The sequence below is a fragment of the Taeniopygia guttata genome, chromosome 9 (genome assembly GCF_048771995.1).
Source record: "Taeniopygia guttata chromosome 9, bTaeGut7.mat, whole genome shotgun sequence".
Taxonomy (NCBI): Eukaryota; Metazoa; Chordata; class Aves; order Passeriformes; family Estrildidae; genus Taeniopygia; species Taeniopygia guttata.
Genome location: NC_133034.1, coordinates 12,034,194 through 12,054,328, shown reverse-complemented (window position 1 = coordinate 12,054,328; position 20,135 = coordinate 12,034,194). Strand labels below are relative to the sequence as shown.

Here is a 20,135-nt window from a genome sequence, read left to right as displayed (position 1 = left end):
CATTTAAACATGGGGAAGTGGGAAGATGAAAGGTTCTTAAACTTCCAAAATGTAGTAAAAGTTATGTCATTTTTTTTAACATTATTTTTTTCCAACTTAAACTGCAAAGACAAAATAGGACTCCTAGGACTCAGACTGGGCTGTAAACTGCAGGAAGAAACATGATGAACACACACTGAGTTTTACTACAGAATTTTAGAAATGGAGAGTCCGAGCCTTGGAGGCAATTTGTGCATCCACAGCCAGAGCAAGCGCAGTCCAGCGACACAATCGTACCATTAAAAATGAGACAGGGCAGCTTTAAGAGAGAAACAGGAAGCTGTAACTAGAATCCAGCTGAATTCTGAGCTGGGGCACTTTACCATGAGGCTGCAAATGAAACAGATGTGCTTTTTGTGAATTTTTGTAGTGTCTGGAGTTGTTGTACTGAAGGTGACAACATTTTCCTTCCTGGGATTTTTTTTTCTTCTTTTAGTTTTCACATACTTTCTATAAAGGGAATGAAATGGAGACGTTGAAGAAATATGTATCAGTGAAAGATGAAGATCACTTTTATCATCAGGGAGCTGTGGAGCTGCTCATCTTTAACTTTCTACTCATTCTTACAATATTAACAATTTGGTTGTTTAAAAACCATCGATTCCGCTTTCTGCATGAAACTGGAGGAGCTATGCTTTATGGTGAGTATAAATTCAAGTGCCAGCATAACACTGGACTAGTTGCATATTTATGATCAGGCACTTGAGATCAAGTGCTGACAAAGCTCAGAAATGTGCTGAATTAAATGTCATCACCTCCATAAGTGCAGGGTAAAATAATGATGTGACAGCATCTCTCCTGAAGCAGCCAGAGGCTGCCTTGGTAGGGGACTGTGACAAGCTGGTTGTCCCCAGCATGTGCATCCTGCTCCCTGTGCTCGGGCAGCAGAGAGCTGAGGAGTTCACTCTTTACAAAAACAGTCTGCTTGGGTTTTCCTAACATCCAAAGCTGTTAGTCTAAGGAGCCTTGTGGATACAGACATGTTGTCTAATAAAGCTTAAATGATCTTGAGAGCTTTCTTTTGGCTTTGCTCTGTGCCTTTGAAAAGCACACTGAAGAATGTGTCTCAAGTTTGCTCTCAGTGCTGTCATTGTCGGGTAACTTTAGCTTGCCTGCCTAGTTCTAATCTTTGATGAGGTTTTGCAGTGCTGCATTTTGCTCTCACACAGAACTTTCCACATTGTCCCCTAAGTACTCTCTGGTTTAATGGCACACACAAATGTAATGACTCCTCCTGTCACTCTCTTAGTGCTGTTTCACTGAGAGACTCTACTGCCATAAGATACATACAGGAGGGCAAACTGTCAAAATGGAAGATAGAATCAACAGCTCAGTCGTTACCTGAGTGTCAGCCTGTTCTGACACATTCTATGCACACCACATCCTCTAGCAGTGCAATACACAAAACTGGTTAAGATGGGTGCCTCTACTGCATAGCTTCCTCCTCTATTGTGCTGTTTGCCATGTGCAGCTGATGGCATTTTCTGAAGATTTAGGCCAAAGCTGTCAAAACAGAAATGAAATGTGGGAGAACACAACAAAAAAAAAATAAATAAGTATGGAATTAGACTTCTATTCATCATTTGGTTCTGTTTTGCTGCCTGCCCAGAACATACTCTGCACATCATGAGGATAACCTGCTCATATTCTTTGGATTGGTTAAGAGATGAATGCTCCAGCAGGACAGAGCTTTTGAATTATTAAAACATTCCTCATGATTGTAAATAAACTATCTCTTTAGTCTTGCATTATTTATGAAAACCTTCAAACAGGGAAAAAAAAGCTTATATTTAGAATCTAAAAAGCTAATGATGTCCTTCTTATCCTTCAAAATTTTGGATATGGGTGTAGTTATCTTTAATGCCATAGAATGGCAATATTAAAAAGAGAGTGGAAATTCAGAAGTCAAAAGAGAAGTTGTCAGATCAACTGGCAGCAACTTTGGGAGAAAATCTTCATGATACCAAGCACTGACAGTGGGACAAGTCCTGCCCTCACTTAATTTCACCTTCCCTTTCCAAACAATTCCAATTTCTACCTTTTCTGCACAAAAAGAGGTCCCAGTTCTTACAGTTTGCTTTGCTCCAGCCCATTGAGCTATATATTAGATCTGTGAATAGCAATACAATGAAATTGGCTTCAAGTGACAGGATATGGGCACCTATTGCAGCGTGTCCCACAGGGTGACAGGAGGGCCCATATTCCTCAACTGTGCCCTCAGGGGAGCAGCAGTGCAGAGGACAGGGAAGGCAGTGGGAGGAACACAGGGAAAAAAAAACAAACATAGAAAGACAAAAACAGGAAGTTTTACAGTTACTGCAAAATGCTGAACAAAATTCCCTAAACGGAACACAGCCTGATAGAAAGTGCTATTTAAAGTAGAGAACAAATGGAAGGGGGGGTTTGGTTTTTTGTTGTTTTTTTTTTTTAATAGGCTCAGTAGCAGAATTCAGTTTTAGGCTGAATAGTTCCAGCTAGGAAAAAAAACTCCAACCATACTATCTATTTAGAAACTTAAATAACTGAGGTATATTTTTTTTTTTTACCAAAGCAATGGTTCAACAATAAGTATAGTTATGTTGAACTTTAAAATCTTTCTATAAAGTAAAGAAAAACAAAAAGCATGTTGAATCATGCAGAATTAGTTCACAAGAATTAGACATTATTTTAAAAAGTCTGTCTATGTATTTATACATGCACACACATATATATAGAGCAAGGCATATAGCTTGGAAGTATTTAAAGACTCAAATTGTTTTGTTTTGACACCAAACTGAAAAATCAATCACAAAGAACAAGGAAGTATACAGACTTACCTGTTCATTCATTCTCTGGTTTTCCTGAGTCTCAGGAAGTAAACTCAACTTAATTCCTGATTTCTGCATATCAGGGAGACAGGAGGGTATGAGAGAGTTTCCTATGCAAGAGCACACTCAGGAGGAGTGTGGGAGATGATCTACACCAGCACTGATGGAAGCAAAGCCACTTGCCTGGGATCAGAGCAGGTGAACCCTCTCACAACACCAGCCCTGGGATGTGCTGGAGAAGACACCACAAGCCAATAGAACACCAAAGTGCCTGCAGCCACCTCCTGCCTGGCCAGGTATCTTTAAATGCCTCAGCCATAAACCATCAGGTGCCAAATCCCCCATGTAAGATGTAAGTCATGGCCTTCACATTAGTGCAGCAACAACCCAGAGCTATGCAGTGGCAAACTGAGTGCAAGTATCCAAATTGCTCATTCTCCCCAGAACTCAGGTACCAGCCTCACACGGAGGTACCACCACTCAGCTCTGAGTGAGAGGCTAAAACACTCTGGCAAGTAGGCAGCCAGAATTGAACTTCAACAACAAAAAAACCCAAACCAGCAGCAAGTCAAGCTGTGCCTTTCATATGGGAGGTTAATTGCCAAATTGAAATTGAAATTGCTCTCAGCTTGAGTAACTGTCACCCCTAGGGAGTGGGTGGTACCACCTAGGTGAGGGTGAGGCTGGCTGCAGATGTACCAGCCTTCAATGTTGTGCTCCATGCATTAGCTGATCAGACTGGAAGGAAAGCATAAAAAGGCTGAATGACAGAAGAGCCATTGTGGTGCTCCCATGAAATGGCTTTGGGTTGCAGTAGTTTCACCAGGTTTGGAGGGGACAGGTTTTACAGGTGTGCAGAGGGAAGGCTGACTCACAGCAGCCCTTGGCAGCCCCTTCTGAGGGTCCCAATCAGTTTGGAAGTAAGGCACAATCAGTTCTGGATTCAGCTTTGGTGGAGGTGTCTAATGATGAGCACTATGACTCTTATACCTTCTAAATCCAGTATGCCTCCTGTGTGAAATAATTCCTTTTGCCTTCTTATGGTGTGTTCTGAGTATCCCTATACCTCACAGGCAGAAATGGATGGAACAGGTGCCAGAAAGAGAAATCTGAACATCAACAAAACAGAGTATTTCATTGTCTTCCTGATTACAACATTCACAATGCAGAAAGGTTGTTGGGACTCAGAAGAGACATAGGAATAATCACAATTAAAGCAGAAACAGAAATTTTGTAGTGATGAGGTGAGGAAAGGAACATCATTCTTGAGACAGAGAAATTTGAAAGAAAACCTTAAATATTTGGAAAAATCAGGTAATGACTAAAACTGCCTCCCTGAGTGTTATTACTACAAAAAGCATTTAACAGCTGACTAGATTAAATCCTGGGGAAGAACAGTCCTGTTTAGCTCAGGAGTTTGACAGATGACTAAAAAAGCTGACCAATGGTCACATCTGTAATTAAGGATGTTTTCCTGCTTCCACTGAAGAACCTGGAGAACCTGCATTGCCTTCAGTTGAAATATGACTGAACTGTAGTTAGAGTAAGATTTTCCTGCAAGATTTTACTTCAAAGGACAGTTGAGACTTTTTAAAAGAAATTTGTAACATTAGTGACATCCTTTTCTGTTTCAATGCTGCATTTAAATAAATGTGCTTAAAACACTTTTTGATTAGTCTTTTTCTGCCAGTGTCCTTGCACAGACCTTGGTACAAAATATTACAAAATACAAAATATTTCGGTTACCTGAGAAGATTAAGTAATACCTGGTAATAGAAGTGTATCAGAGGCTGTAGTTTAAAACACTGAGTCATAAGGACAAAAATGGTAAAGGAAAACCTGTAAGTTTTCTGCTCCAGTGAATGAAAAAAAATCAAGTCTATCAAATTAAGTTGAATTTTTAATGTATTTGAAATTGAATTTAAAAATTAAAGATGTGATTCTTCTAGAGGAAATCTAATAAAAATAAGCTGAAAACCCTGACAGTTTTAACTAATGAATGGTTTCCTGGTTTCTGACTCATGATTTTGGACATCTGGGCTGAGCACTGTGGAAGTCATATTTCACAGTACACATGCAGTGCTTGCTTCCCTTTACATATACATACTTTCCCCTAACATTTTGAGGAATTCTGTCTTTTACTACAGCTAGATTTATTATCTGATTTTTTGCATGAATGCTGTGTAACTTAAGAGAGAGATCTTGGGATTTTCTAAAGCTTATTGAAATCCTCTATCATTTACAGAAAGCAACCACACGTGACAATATATTCTGAACAAGCACAAATGCATGCACACACTAAAACAGACATTACAGCTGTTACTCAGCACCACTCCAAGAAGCTACAAACTTGACTTACAGATATGGCAGGAATCTCTCGTTCCAAGACTCTCTGTTAGGAGAAGATGTGACAATAATGAAAATTCTCAAGGTCCTTGTGATCAACTGTATCCCCTTCTGATTATGGGACCAAGCTGAAACTTTAACATCATATTTTGCAGATGCTTCTCTGATTATTTCATGTAATTTAATTTCTTTCTTATCTTCTAATAGTAAGTATATCTATCTAGATCTTTAGTTGTCTTCCATCAATATTTCATCTGAGCATTTTTAGCATTTTATGGTTGGGTTAATAATTAGTAACTGTGAAGCTGTTCATTCTATACATGGGACTGAAAGCATACATAACATAAAATAATTCTTGAAATTAAATTTGAAACCAAGTTAAAGTCTCTGAGGGTGGAAATAATCTCAGTAATGTTATCTACCTAAATATTACCTCTCCTAAAGTAAATATGCAGCCTCCCACTAGAGCCAACAGAAAGAGCCATACTGTCCAGAGGATGGCTGCAGAAGTACACTTTCCTTTCTGTTAAATGTAAAGGGAAACAAAATAGCTGTTAAGAGCCCTAAATTGTAAATAGTCTTATTATTCCTTCCATTCTTCCTGATTTTGTTTTTCTATGTTTATGCAGTCTCAAAAATGCTGTCTTCTACAGAAAGCAGAATGTGCCTGAGGATATGTCAGAGTTTTGTCCCCACAAATGAAGTGTGTAAAATACCCAACAGCAAGGCTGATGTTTATATGCTCAGTTCAGCACATGAGTTGTGCAGACATCTCCCTGCTCTAAATAGCTATTGAAAATGCAGTGGGATGAGAAACTCAGTTAATTATTATGCCAGCAACTGGATCACAAAAATAGGAATATGACTGTGCATATGTCAAACCAACATCTGCATTCTAATGAAATTACCATTTTGGAAGAATATTTTGTGGTCATCCATGAGGTGTTGAGAGACGTTCTGTAAATGTAGAAACACTGAGAAGGTATCCTAGCTTTGGCAGAGCTAGTTTTTCTCTAAATGTGTGGCATCAAATGCTTTAAAGTACTTGAATATCTTTAATCTTTCTTTTTTCTTTACTCTCCAGGCCTTGTAATGGGATTAATTATACGATACGTGACAAAATCACCAGATATTGAAAGTGGGACTGTTTATGAATGTGAAAAACTGAAATCTGGGCCATCCACTCTGCTTATTAATATAACTAACCAGGTCTACGAATATCAATACAAAAGAGAGATCAGCCACCACAATGTCAATGGTCACCAGGGCAATGCAATGCTTCAAAAGGTAAAAGCTATCTTATTTTATCTAATTTTTGCTCTAAACTCTGTAATATATTTATTTTATTTTCATGCTTGAGAGAGAAAAACAAGCTTCAAGATAAAATGAGAAAGAGAGAGAGTCTATTCTGAATTTAAGGTGGGGAAGAAGAACAGTAAAAGGAGGGAAGTGTGGTAGAACCCTGACCATCATTTAGCTCCAAGCTGACAGTGCACTCATGGAATGGTTGCCTGAGCTGTTTCAAATGACAGTCCCAGCTCCTGCAGACATGGAGTTCATTGCAGACACAGCTGTTAACTTGGATCCATTGCCACTAAACCTTTATAAACACCACTGATAGCTTTATTTTTCCTCTGTCTTCAAAGTGACTTGCTCTGGCAGGATAATGCAAGGGGAGGTTACCTCCTGGGGATAGCACAGGAAACTGCAAACTCTCAACATTTTAAAAGCACAAACTTGTAAGTATGTACTTGTAAATATGTACACTTAAAGTCCTTACAGCATTCTCATACATTCTTCTACTCCTGCAGTGGTCCTCAGCAGGGAGACAGCACTGGGGTAATTCAGGCTGGATGCAAAAAGGGAAGTGTGGGAGAAAATTTGCAGTCTTCACAATGCCATGGCCTTTTCTTTTTTCCAGTATATAAAAAAATATTTTGCTTTGTTAGTATAGTCTTTCCCTGCCCATGTAATATTTGCTTCTTATAATGTTCACTTTTTTTTTAAATGGCAGCCATTTGAAGAACACTGAAGTGCAGAAGCACTTTTTAAAACCTGGATTTGTGCTCAAAAACATTGTATATTCACATGAAGCTCCTACGCCCTTACCAATACCTCTTTACAATATTGCAATGTATTATTTAGCTTTTTTCCAAGTATTATTATTGTTTGTCTAGCACAGTAATACATGATCCTGTGTACTACACAGTTATCGTTGGGAAAACTTTTAAGTTATGCTTAGAATATACACTGGGGAGCTCAGCAGAATTAGGATTTAACCATCTGCTCAAATTTCTTGCTGATGCAGCACCACTGTGTGCCTGTCTGCTGCTACTGCCAGACTTGCCCTTCTCAAAAAGAACCAGAATGTCAAGGACCATTAGAGTTGTGGTGGGTGGAGACAGGAAAATACTGTGGCAGTCAGATTTTGCTGAATCTCCATTCTTTTTCCTGCTAGTTGGTTGCAGTTGCAGCTTTGTCTTAGCCAGAGTGTGTGTTTCATTTCCAGGGCACGTGTACTAATCCATTACATTTGATTCTCTTCATCAGACCTGGCTCTGGAACTGACTTAGGAGAAAGGAGGAGCAATGACTTGCACAGAAATTTCTCTTGCCCTTACAGGGAACTGCCCAACGTTGTTTCTATAGTCTCACTTTGCTGGAAGGCTCTTGAAGGTCTCAACTGCGAATTTTAGTTCCACTAAGTTATTGAAGAGACCTCAGTCTACCTGGATTTTCACTTGTTTTTCCTTTAAAATTACCTGGCAGATGTCCTCTTGAAAAGAAAATAAATAAAAAAGGAAAGGGGATGAATTCAGCTGTATTTAGGAGACAATAACAATGCCTAGCAGCCTTCCTGACTGGCAGAAGCACTAATGTAAAAAACAGAAAGCAGGATCACACCACACTCTGGGTTTTGTACAACTGCAATTCCCTTTTGACTGCACTAAAAGCATTCACTTAGTGCCTTTTATCAGAGAGAATAGATTGTGCCATGACTTACAAACATGTATTCTTCAGAACATAATTTCGAATAATAAAACATGCAGCCAGGATTTCTGATGCCCACAGAAAAGATATTTTAACATATCTGCTGAATTCATTCCAAAATTAACATTTAAGAATGTGAGTTCATAAATTAAGAAAATCCTTCTTTCATCAGGTTTTCAATGATGGTGCCAGTACAGCTAATATTGCTGGCAGGCTATTTAGTTAGATTTTTTAGCTTTATGTTTCAAAGTGAGCAGAATGAAAAAAAGTCTCAGCTCTCACTTCCTGTTTATTGAATCAAGCTGTCTGTTAGTAAGAAGGCAGAAGTCATTTTGTGGGCAGGTTTTACTCTTTTGAAAGGAAATAATCTCAAATACTTCATCCTTAAAATATCACTTTGTCTGTACAAAGGAGCTGCAAGTCTTTGTACTAAAGTATTGGTATAATATAGCCCACTGACAGAACACTAACCAGTACATGGACTTATTTAAGTTGTTTGGTTTTGTTTTCCTTCCAGCAATGCTATAATTTTAAAGTTAATTCTATTATATTGTATTGAATTGCAATGGCTGAGCAATGTCCTTGGCCTTTCTCTGTGCCAGAAGTTGCAGGCCAATATGATCAGTGCACTTCTTCATTCTAGCACTACTTTAATACTTTTAATAGCTATTTTATAAATCATTTCCTTCAAAGGAAATGTTACCTTGGTTTTAGTGATGTAGGACTTCTATCACCCTTCTGTACATGGGGAATTGAGGCACAACACTGCTGATGTGTCTTTCCTGAAAGTGACCAGGAGCTCATGCCTGAACCAGGAGTTATGTCCTGGGACTGTCAAGTTGGATGTCTGGTAGAGCAGCTGCTTTTATGTGTTCCCTGTAAAGCAGCATGACTGATTTCCTTCTTGAAAGGATACTTTTCAAGTAGTATTCTGCATCTAAAAGCTGTAAGGAACTACACACACTTATACTTGCAAAAAACCAACTCAGTATAATCCCACAGACAGTGGAGGTGAGCCTGAGATCAGTCCTGATAAGAAGATACAATTAAAACACTATCATATCAAATTAAATGCTACTTAATTTGTCCTTACCCTCTGTTTTGTCCTTCCTAGCAGATGACCTTTGATCCTTCCATCTTCTTCAACATTTTGCTGCCACCCATTATATTTCATGCTGGATATAGTTTGAAGAAGGTAGGTGTCTTTTCTTTTTGTGACAGAAGGGTCTGAGTGTGGCTGCTGCTCTGGAGACCCAACAGGCCAGTGACAGAGGACAGTCAGTTCAAAATTCATTGCCTGGAAGGACTTGGCAGGAGTGTATTAAAATGAATTATTCATGGCCCTCATTCTGCTCTCTTTCTGTCCCTGTGCAAAGATCTGATTGTGCAGTTTATAGCACTTAGGCCTCCCTGTTTTCAGAAGAGACCCCTCTGAGTGCTGTGAACTGCAGGCAGGAACTGCCTGTGTCTCATATCCTGCCTGATCAGGACTTTGTTCAGGGATGGGGTCATGATACCATTTGCATCAGGTACTTCCAGTGTGACCTTCTGCCATGATCCTGAAACATTTGGCCAGATACATAAAAAAGAGGGAATTTGGATGGTGTTCCACCAAAGGAAAAAAAATTAAATTGTAATTAAATTACAATTAAATTGTAATTTCCAAAATAACTGAGGTAGCCAATATCGCTCCATCTTCTATAAGAGAAACGTGTTGTAACAAATGGCACTTCTAGATGTGTTTCTACTTGGTCTGAATGCTTTTTTTATTTACTATATAACAAAGGAGTTTCCTTCACTTTCCTCCCCAGAGACATTTTTTTCGTAACTTGGGATCAATTTTAACCTACGCCTTTTTGGGAACTGCCATCTCCTGCATCGTCATAGGGTGAGTGCCTTCTGCTATTATCACATGTTTGGTATTTCTCTCAGTTAAAAACTAAACTGTAAAAAGAATTGCAGAGCCTGCATGGTCCATATACTTAGCAACTAGTGTGGCAGATAAAGTAATTCCTTCTCATGGAGTGCTGAGATGGAAAAGGTAAAACCCATGGATAGCCAGGAACTGTTCCAGGCATTGAGATAATTGTGTCCTTCATTTTTGGCCTATGACTGGTGTAAGCATGAACACTCCACAGCTTCAGCATCTGTCCTGAGAAATAGGAATTTCTCAATTGAAATTCCATGCTTCTAACTGGAATTTCTTCTAGAAAAGAGCAAATTTCCAACAGTAAAGGAAGTACTTTAAATCTCACGGGCCATATGAATAGATACCTCATGGCATGTATGTAAAGTAACTGGAGTAATTTCAAAGACTAAGTGAAATTTGTATTTGAAGATCACATGAAATGCCTCAGTCTGGAACCATGTGTGAATTGAGCCTAGGTGTGACTAAACAGCTTCTATAGAAAAAGACGAAGGAAAAAAAGGAGAAAGACAAAATATTCTGGTTTATTTCCAGACCTGCTTAGAGAAAAGTTTCTAGTTCTATGTCAAAGTTTGCCTAACTAAAGAAAATATTTGCTACTCAGAAATGGATTATATATTTCCAGACTGACATGGTGTGAAAATTCTGTTTGTCTGTGTGATTAGCTCAATCAAAATTAAACAAATAATTTCAAAATCCTTTTGGACCTTAACACTTTAAGGTTTTGATAATATCTATGAACATCACAAAGACACTTCAGCTCTCACATTCTGGGAAAATTCCTGTTGCACATGGAAATGAATGAGCAGAGCTGGACTCTGCAGTGAGAGAGTCTTTGTGCCTGCCCAGAGCCTGACTGCAAGGAGCAGTGCACTGCTCCCAGTTTAGCCTGAGCATCACTGGCATCCCCTGGCATTTCTGTGCTGGGCACTTGCACAGAGACAGCTGAGCTACCTCAGTGTGGATGGTCTGGGGAGGTGATGGAGCAGTGCTGTGTGGAAGTGAGTCTTGCTGAGAGGCCTTGCTCCTGCTGGAATTGTGCAGAGTTAAATTGGCAAAAAGTCACAAAACTCTCTGGTGTTCAATCTTTAGACCAAGAAGCACAATATAATTTGTAGGCCTTATTTGAGGGCCTGGGCTGTAGAACTCTGAAATATATCATTTAATCTCTGCATGATATGGAAAGGTATGTGGAAAAACCTCAGGTATTGTGAGGGTGCTTGCATTTAAAACTAATCAAGGTTCTGTACCTATTCACAGCAGTGTCAAATAATAGAAGCAGTTAATTTTTTTAATGTCTGTCTTTCCCTTTCTTTATAGTAAAAATGTATGTGCTGCATCAAGGTATAAAGTCCTTACTGACATTATTATGTGATGGAACTTTCTCCTTTAATGTCATTTTAATAATAGTAAAATACATGAATGACCTCTAACTTCAAGATCAATGATTTTAAAACCATTCTTTTATGGGTATGTCATCATGCCTATCTTGATAGCCTACATTTCTAACAATCAAGCTTAGTAAGCATAATGCACCAGAGGCATTGTGGTGCTAAAAGTTCTGCAAGCCATGGTTGTTCCAAGTGCCAGGAAAACTTAGACTCTGCAATCAAAGTATTATTGCAGTATCATCTTCTGTGTTGAATACAGAGTAAACTCTCAATGTGGCCATCTCCCCTTCATGTAAAAAACCCACTAAACATCTTTGGGCTCAGGAAAAAGGATGCCTTCAGCCTCAGACCCAAATTTGTAAGTACAGGAGGCATTGTGCCATGTGTCCCATTTATTGGGGAGGAAAAGCTTAATCTCACTTTTCTTTCTGAAATTTTGCTTTCCTTGAAAAATGGCACCTCATCACTTCTTGAAGTTCACAGCTTGGACAGCTACATCACTCATATTTTTCCCCTGCATTTATCTGCATTTATCTGCTGTACCTATGGCCCTTGCTCTTACCCATCTATGGCAGAGAGCACGCCTAAGATTGAAATTGTAAATTCATTTAGAAAACTCTACAACCAAACAACAGATTGAGCCAAATGGTAGCACATTTCTGAGGTAACAGTGGTTCTGGATCTCAGCAGGACTCTTCCTGTGCTTCCTCTCTCTTGTCTCAGCTATTGAACCTAAACCAAAGCCAGCAGATCTGTGAGATTGCAGGAAGGCATTAGGGTTGTCCGGCCCAGTAATGCTTTTAAATATGCATTTGGTTTATGACTCTGACATTGCCCCTTGTAAATGGAAAATGCCAGAGCAGCTTTGAAACATTTGTTAAAATAAACATAGTATATTTAATTTAGCCTTTATTCCAAATGCTTTCATTCCTGTATCCATGCTATTTTATCTAAAACAGAATAAATGCAGATAGAATCTACTACAAAAAATTCCTACTAGGAACAATTCCTACTAGCAATTCAAAGTCCAAGCCCAAAGTCAGGGATAAAGATCCAAAGGAAACCTTAGGGCAGAGCGTGGTAAGCACTGGGACTTGCTCTGTGTTCTTGTACAAACCCACAGCCCCGCTGGAACCACTGCAGAGAAGGCAGTAATATATTCAGAGCAGGGTTCGTGTGAATGGGAAGCATGTTTGCATAATGCACATGTCAGGATAAGGAGGAGATAATGACTGCATGAAGAAGAAAGATGATATGAAAACTTTATTGATGGGAATGAAAAGTAAGCCCTAAAAGAAAAATATGTCCTAAGAGAGAAAGGACGAAGAGCTAGTTGCTGTTACAAAAAAAAAAAAAAAAAAAAAAAAAGACAGAACCCTGAGGTACTTCTAGGTTTCACTGCTGTGGACAGGTGTGCACAGGTATGATTAAACTTGTGCTTTCTTCTCATTATATGAGCACACACACAGGCAGTACCTCAACATCCCCAGGCTCAAGCTCTGTGTGTCTGCAGCCTCTCATTGGGGCTGTGCTCCTGGTGCCTGAGTTACAGAGCTCAGTGTGAACCCCTCTGGGGTTCCCTGATGTGGCAGGGCACAGCCTCTAACAAAGAAGGACCAGACCTCTCATTGTCAACCAGAAACAGCTGGGAAATATCATTAATAAAGAACAGAAACATCATTTGGATTTGCTGCAACTCTTAAGAGTGATAAAACGTTGCCATGGAACACAGGGATACAATGGTGCCTGTCTGCTCTTTGTGAGTCTTTGCTTTTATGTGAAAGGCCTCAAGAAAGAGGAGCTGTGTGGAATTTGAGTGAAAAGGCTGTAATCAGATATTCCCACTGAGGGTGGGGGAAGGAGGAGTAAGAGAGATTGATTTTTTAGTGAAGATTTTGCCAAAACGTACTTGCTTTCAGCTAAGTACCGCTCTAAGGAATGCCTGCCCATATTAGCTGTAAGGCTGTCCTCAGCCACTTAACAGGTATGAAAGATATAAAGCTTTCCCAGCACAGTGCACTAATTATGCCCTTCACACCAAATCTGACTAGCAAGGATCAATGCAGAGAGATCCCATGAGGGAAAGGGGAAATTCCCCCTCTCCAAGCCCTATTTTAACTGCAGAAGTGCTGAAGTGGCCCCCTTCATTGTGAACAGAGTCTGCTGTCTCCAGGTCTGCGTGACATAAGATCATAAAAGATGCAGTCTTTCAACAAAACTTTTCTCTGTCAGTGGTTCCAGCTTCCTATCTTCTGAAGAATAGTGTGGAATAACCACTGAGACAGCCCTCTCTTCCTGAGAAAAACCATACAGGCTGAGTCTCTCTGAGGCTCAGCCTGATACAGGAGATTTCTTGAATTTCATGGACTCAGAGAATAACTTTGGTTGGAAGCAATATATGGATGTCTGCAGTCATCCAGAACTCTGAGATACCTGTTCCAATCTTAACCACCCTCACTACAAATAATTCAAATAACAAAGAGTGTCTTTCTGTTTATCCAGTTGGAATTTCCCTTGCTTTACCTTGTAACTTTTGCCTCCCATCCTTTCCCTATGCAGCCTTCAGAAGGGGGCTTCATGTTCTCTGTACCCACCTGAAGACAGCACTTAGCTCCACTCCCTCCTACATGAGGAAGCTGAGCTTCTGTCTCTTCTCACACACCACAGCCCTCAAATTATCTTGGTGGTTCTCTGTCCCCTCTCTGTCTTCCCTGTACTGCAGGCCAAAATGAAACATTCAATTCCACACATCACCTCCAGGTGCCAACAATAGACTTAATGGCTTCTCTTGGTTTGTCACTGTGCTGCCATGAACACTATGTGGTCTGCAGTCATAGGTGCTCTTGTGAAGTCCCATTTTGATTTGTGCTCCATTTGATATCCTCCAGTGTGGATGTGACAGCCTGGTCAGAGAGTGAAAAAAACTAGATAAGTTTTCCCAGAAATGACTTGTGAGACTTTAGGGAGTTAAAAACAAACAGTGATAGCTCATTATTATAAACAAACCCACAGGTGTTGTTTACCTAGTCTTGTTTTCCTGTTTTTCTAAAAGATTGTTTATAAGAAAAGCATTTTGTTAATTAGCCAATCAGATGAAATGCATTCATTAATTGACCAATCTAGTCTAGCTATAGCAGAACAATGTATAAAAAGAGAAAATTCAAGTACAGCAACTATGCTGTGCAAACCAGCTTCTGGTGAGTCTGTGTCATTTCTAACTCAACAGCAACACTCCAGGGGTTTTCTGCACGTACTTGTGCAGCCAGCCATGCTTCTGTGGGACTGCTGCATAGGGCTGTTCTGCTTTTCCATAGGTACCTCACTATTAGCTGTCTATTATGACCATCATACGCTGAAGCACCACTGAGCTGATGCTACCCAGTGAGTGCATGAAAACTGGGCTGCTGAAGTATTACATGAGCATCTGCCCCCTCTTGCCTTTTCTTACTTTTTACATCTTAGGAAGAAGCAGGGAGAAGGACCTAATGTTAACTTTGCAAGGAATAGTGTTCTCTTCCCTTAGATGCTATTTTTAATAAACTGTGCTGGAGTGCATCTTCCAGAATTGATGTCTATCATAGATATTTTCTATTTTGATAATGGAAGAGTGCCTAAATATTTGGAAAAATCTTGACACTGTGATAACAACCTATCAGAGCAACATATTGAGTGGCAGAGGATGTAGAACTATTTGCATTTTTCCCCCTCTTGAAATCCTTTTGACTTCTTTGCTCAGCATTCTCAGTGGCAGCCAGGGCCAAGATGCCTATGCATGTGAGCACAGAGATCATTAAGTTGGTCTTATCTCTGATTTTTTATTTGGTTTCACTTGGGTTCTCTCGAATTGCAATGCCAAAACCACATTTTCGATATTCAGAATGCAGCATGTTTGCAGTCACTTACTCATATTTTTCCAGCCTGTCTACTACGTTTGGCAAGGCCTGATTTTTCTGGAATTTAAAGCTCTCTGAGTGTGCAACTCAAATAACAAATGTATTTACAGAAAACGTCCGCCAAGTAAGATCTGTCTTTGTGGCTGCAGTGAGAATTTTGCAGTGAGAATAAAGCTGAGACAAAAAAAAATGGGGTTTGGATCAGAAAAAGTAGAGTAATTGTCGTTTTGAGAAAGTGAAGTTAGGAAATGCAAATAACTGATAATAGTGGTGTTAGGAAAAATCATTCCAGGATGATCCCTGTTTTAAGAGGAAAGATGTTGTTTTTATTAGCTGCTCAGTTTGCACAACCTTCTCTGGCTGGGAGACAGGACTTCTCCATATTTCAGCGGGAGCCACAGGCAGTTAGTTTGGCTTGATTGATTCAAATACATCTGTGAGCACATGGATGCTGGATTTACAGTAACCATGCCAGATCACTTCATAGCAATCAGTGCTCAAAATTCGAGTTCTAATTTAAAAACCTCTATAGAATCAAAGTATTTCTTTTGTGTATCTGTGTTTAACTGCAGTGACTAACAGTTTGGACAAAGTCTCTTCTGACACTTAAATTCAAGCATAAAGAATAAGCCATCATATTTGATTCTCACAGGCATTCAAAAACCCTTCTGCTGACATTCCTCACCATTCTACAAATGAATACTCAAAACCTGTCCACATATGATCACTAAATGCTGAGACTATAATCGTACAACAGAATAAATATAATTGATATAATATAATACAATGTAATTAACATATACTTTCTAAATTCTCTCTTTTATAAACTGAATCTTAAATGGTTTTTACTTGAAAACCAGAGCAATTTTTTTGTTGTAAAAATCTAGACATATACATACATAAGTAAAAAAATTTTAAAAGAGTGAAAGGAGTATCAAGAATATCAAATACCAATACAGATATTTTTGTTGATCATGAGATTAGATTTTCCATCATAACTTTCTGTGAAAGTAGACATTCTCCATTCAAATGGCTGTGATATAAAGATTCCACCATCACATGAGTTTTTTTTCTTTACTCTTAACTGTACTGTTACAGCAGTCCCTCTTTGTGCCTTCTAAAGGAGGATGGCTTGGGCTGAATTAATAACACTGTTGCTCAAATGCAGCACTAGCAAGGAACATTCAACTTTCCTTTACACACTTTACCAGGGTGAGATGTGTCCTGACAGAAATGTCCAGTCTGAGATTCGTTCTGTCACTGTTACACCTCCCCAAACATTATTCTAAAAGTGAGGAGACACGTACCCAAAAGCTTCAGCAGGCAGTAGTTGTGGTTACTGAGCTCCGCAAGACTGGGTAATATTTTTTTATTTTCATAAGAATTTTGGGTTAGAGGGGAGTTTAGTGAGGTTATGGGTGTGTTTATTACTTTCTGCTGAGAGCGTAATGGAATATACAAATGGGGTCTGCTGATGGGGAGCAGTACTGGCCTTATAATCTGGCTGTTCTTTCTCACTGGGGGGCTGTGGATAGACTTTACAGCTTGGAAATGAAACACTTGTACCTATGTGCTCCAGCAGAGCAAAGCCAAATGTTGTTTGGCTTGAATTTACTGTGAGATGCTGTGGGATTCTTCTGGATTTTGGAACTGTTTCTACAAGGGAAAATGGGGCCAGGTTAAGGGTAACAAAAAACAAAATCTCTGTTACAGAGCTCTCCATAAACTAAGAAAATACCTTTACATGGATTATCTGCTGCTGTACCAGCTAAGTTCCTGCCTTCCAGGTGATAACTTTTGTATTAATTTAGGCTTAATTCATGTACAAGTAATATTTTTTCCTAATTGAAATACTCTTTTGCACTGCATGTTCCTATCAAATGACACATAAAAAACCCCCAGGCCCATCTTTTCTCCACACACCACTTGTAAATAGCAAATTCTTAACCTCCCCACAAGCAAGAATAAAAGCTTGCTTTTTGGTACAAACAGAAACTGGTGAGGGGGAGTGTTAAAGTATCTTAGTGCTGTAGAAATTAACTGAAAAAGGGAAAAATTATATATAGACCACTTTCTCTCCACAGTGGTAAAAGCCCCTGAACATCACGTGTCTGACTTCAATAATATCTAACAATATTTTGAGGCCAGATATTCAGCCTATGAGTGGAAATAAAGACAAAAATAGTAATAAAACATTCACTTAATGTAGCATAACTGTTGTAAGAGTACAGTGCCTGTGCTGTACATAACCTTTTGGAGGTTATGGCTGTTTCCATGTCCCATCCTGGAGGGAATGCAGGCATTTTCTTTCACTCATGAGACAGTATTGCCCCAGTTTTGCATTGACTTGAGGAAACTCAACAGAGATAATTTAGCTGAAAAATAAAGCTAAGTCTCTCCAGATTTCTCACAAGGCGGATGAACACCAATCTCCAGCAGGAAAATATCTGGTATTTAGTTGTTAATGTGCAGCTCAGTTGCCCAAAGCAGTAGCTTTAATTCTTTGGTCAGTCCAAATCTGAGGTAATTCCATTGCAGTCTGCGGAGTTGCCCTACAACTCAGAGCTGCAGTTGCAAGGGGTAATTGCTGCTTCTCACTTTTGTTCAAAGGTGTGTAGTGAATCCAAAATGGGTTTGGAAAGTGCAAGATTAGAGAAACTTGAAAATATACACCCATTGTGATACTTGAGTTGGGGAATTCTGCATAGGAAGTAGAAAGGGAAGAGGTTTCTTCATAGCCATAACTCAGAGAGTTCTGGCAGGTCTGAAAGTTACAAAGTATTTTAAAACGCACCTCCTGTTTATATGACATATCCATATTTGTATGGATATGAAGGTGGATTAAGTCAAGACACTGATATAAAATAGCGTTTCCCGGACCACTGACACCCACACAGAGTGGAAAGTTCTTCCAAGAATACTTTGATGCCTTCAAGTATGTGTTGCTGCAAATTCAGCCAGAATTTGTCGCTATTTCGCAATAAGCATCTGACATTGTTTACTGCAGCAGAGCTGATCATGCAAAAACCAGTTTTTCTTCTCATAAACAGATGTGCCAAGCAGCAGGATGTAATTATTTGTATCATCCAGAAGAACCCTTCAGCATACAAAGGAAATAAATGTATGATGGAGAACACCAAAGGTGTGGGACTGCAGAGACAAACAGAACCTGGAATAGCAGGAGATTAATTTAAAATTAAAAGTATGTTTAATTTGGTATTTGATATCCAGCAGGTTCTCCAGGAATCTATCAAAGAGTTTAAATCATGTGTTCTTCTGAACAACATGCAAATGACATTTGTTGCAAAACAGGCTAAACACTCAAGTCCAGATATTTCCCAAGAAGAAACTCTATGTTTGTTTGTGTGGGTTTTGTTTGGGTTTTTTGGGTTTTTTTTACGAAGTGTCTTCCCAGTTGCCTTGAATGTCAAACCTTTAACTGCAGGAATGGACACTCTTGAATAGAGCTCCTCATGTCTCCTTCCCTGATATTCATGCATCCTTTAAGAATGAACATGCAGTGTGGCTTCCAAAGATTGCCAGTCTCCTATTTCTCTGGCTATAGATCACCCATATACCTGTACAAAAAAAGTTTCCCTGGAGCATCATTTGCAGTCTCAAGTCTGCAAGCCTACTCTTGCAGTCTCCACAATGACTTTTAGGGAAAACATCTTTACAGAGATGGTGAAATGGAAAATAAACATCCCTTATGGCCCCTTATCCTGAAATCCACTGCCTCAGTACAGCCTATCTTTCCAGAACAATTCCAGGCTACAGAGGAGAGGAAAGCAGAGGAAGGTGCATTGACTCCGATGTGTTAGTTCATTTTCCACCTCTTACAGATATTTTTCCATACTGCATGAGAACCTGCACACCAAGCCTAGAACTGGGGAAGGCATCGCCAGCCCTGGCTGGGCACTGCTCCAGGCCATAAATACCTGTATGGCTTTGCTAGGTAATGAGCCTGGCCACGTTTCCTTCTGAGCCAAACAGGCAACTGTGTGCCCTCTGTCAGGAGCACACAGGCTTGTGAATTGGTTGCAAAGTGCTTCGAGCTGCCTCAAGCTGAAAGGTGCAACAGAAATTTAAAACAGAGGAGGAAAAACCTATTCCACTGCAGTAGCATGGAGCTACCTGCAACCTGCAGTCTCTTCAAACTGACATGTTTACTCTTAGATCAAATGCTGAGCAACACTGGGAAGCGTACAGGCAGCAAGCAGCTCATTGGAGCAGGAAGAGAGGGGGTGACTGAGACCTCCTGCCTGTTACCTTGAAAAATTCATAATACAGCAGCTCAAAGGATGCTTTGTTCTCCCACCCACCACCATTTCACATACCCCGCTTCTGAGCCAGCTGATCAAATGGTGCTCTTGTATCTGACAAGTCTTTTAAGGAGTACAACTGGTTTTGGCCTGGAATGTTCTGTAAACACTCCAGTTTTTATGATGGCTCTGGGGCAGATGCTGCATTCATTGGAGACAGAACCTACAAAAGCTGGTCTGGTCAGGTTACCAGATCCTACACAGTGAGAGGCAGATGACATTTAAATAGTACACAGAGCTTTCCTTCTGATTCTTAAGGTAACAATAAATCATGTAAGGTGTGGCCCGAGCCTTGGCTCTCCTTAAAATATTGATTGTCTAAGAACTCCATTACATTTGATTCCATATTCCATACATTTGACAATGATGATAACTTGCGAGTTCAGTGGATGGCTACCAAATGGACCTTTATGGGGCTGA

General features: G+C 39.6%; 1 protein-coding gene across 3 annotated transcripts in view; it reads left to right on the top strand.

Annotated features, from left to right (window-relative positions):
- The first annotated feature begins 288 nt into the window (after positions 1–288).
- SLC9A9 (solute carrier family 9 member A9) overlaps positions 289–20,135 on the top strand; it is a 177,514-nt gene continuing 157,667 nt past the window's right edge. The window contains exons 1-4 of one of the 3 annotated variants that reach the window (XM_072933138.1): positions 289–680; positions 6,277–6,479; positions 9,297–9,377; positions 9,994–10,070. In XM_072933138.1, the coding sequence (XP_072789239.1) occupies positions 506–680; positions 6,277–6,479; positions 9,297–9,377; positions 9,994–10,070 (536 nt within the window). In that variant the 5' untranslated portion in view covers positions 289–505. The remainder of the gene's footprint in view (positions 681–6,276; positions 6,480–9,296; positions 9,378–9,993; positions 10,071–20,135) is intronic. The other 2 variants (XM_072933137.1, XM_002195706.6) reach the window with 2 other exon arrangements.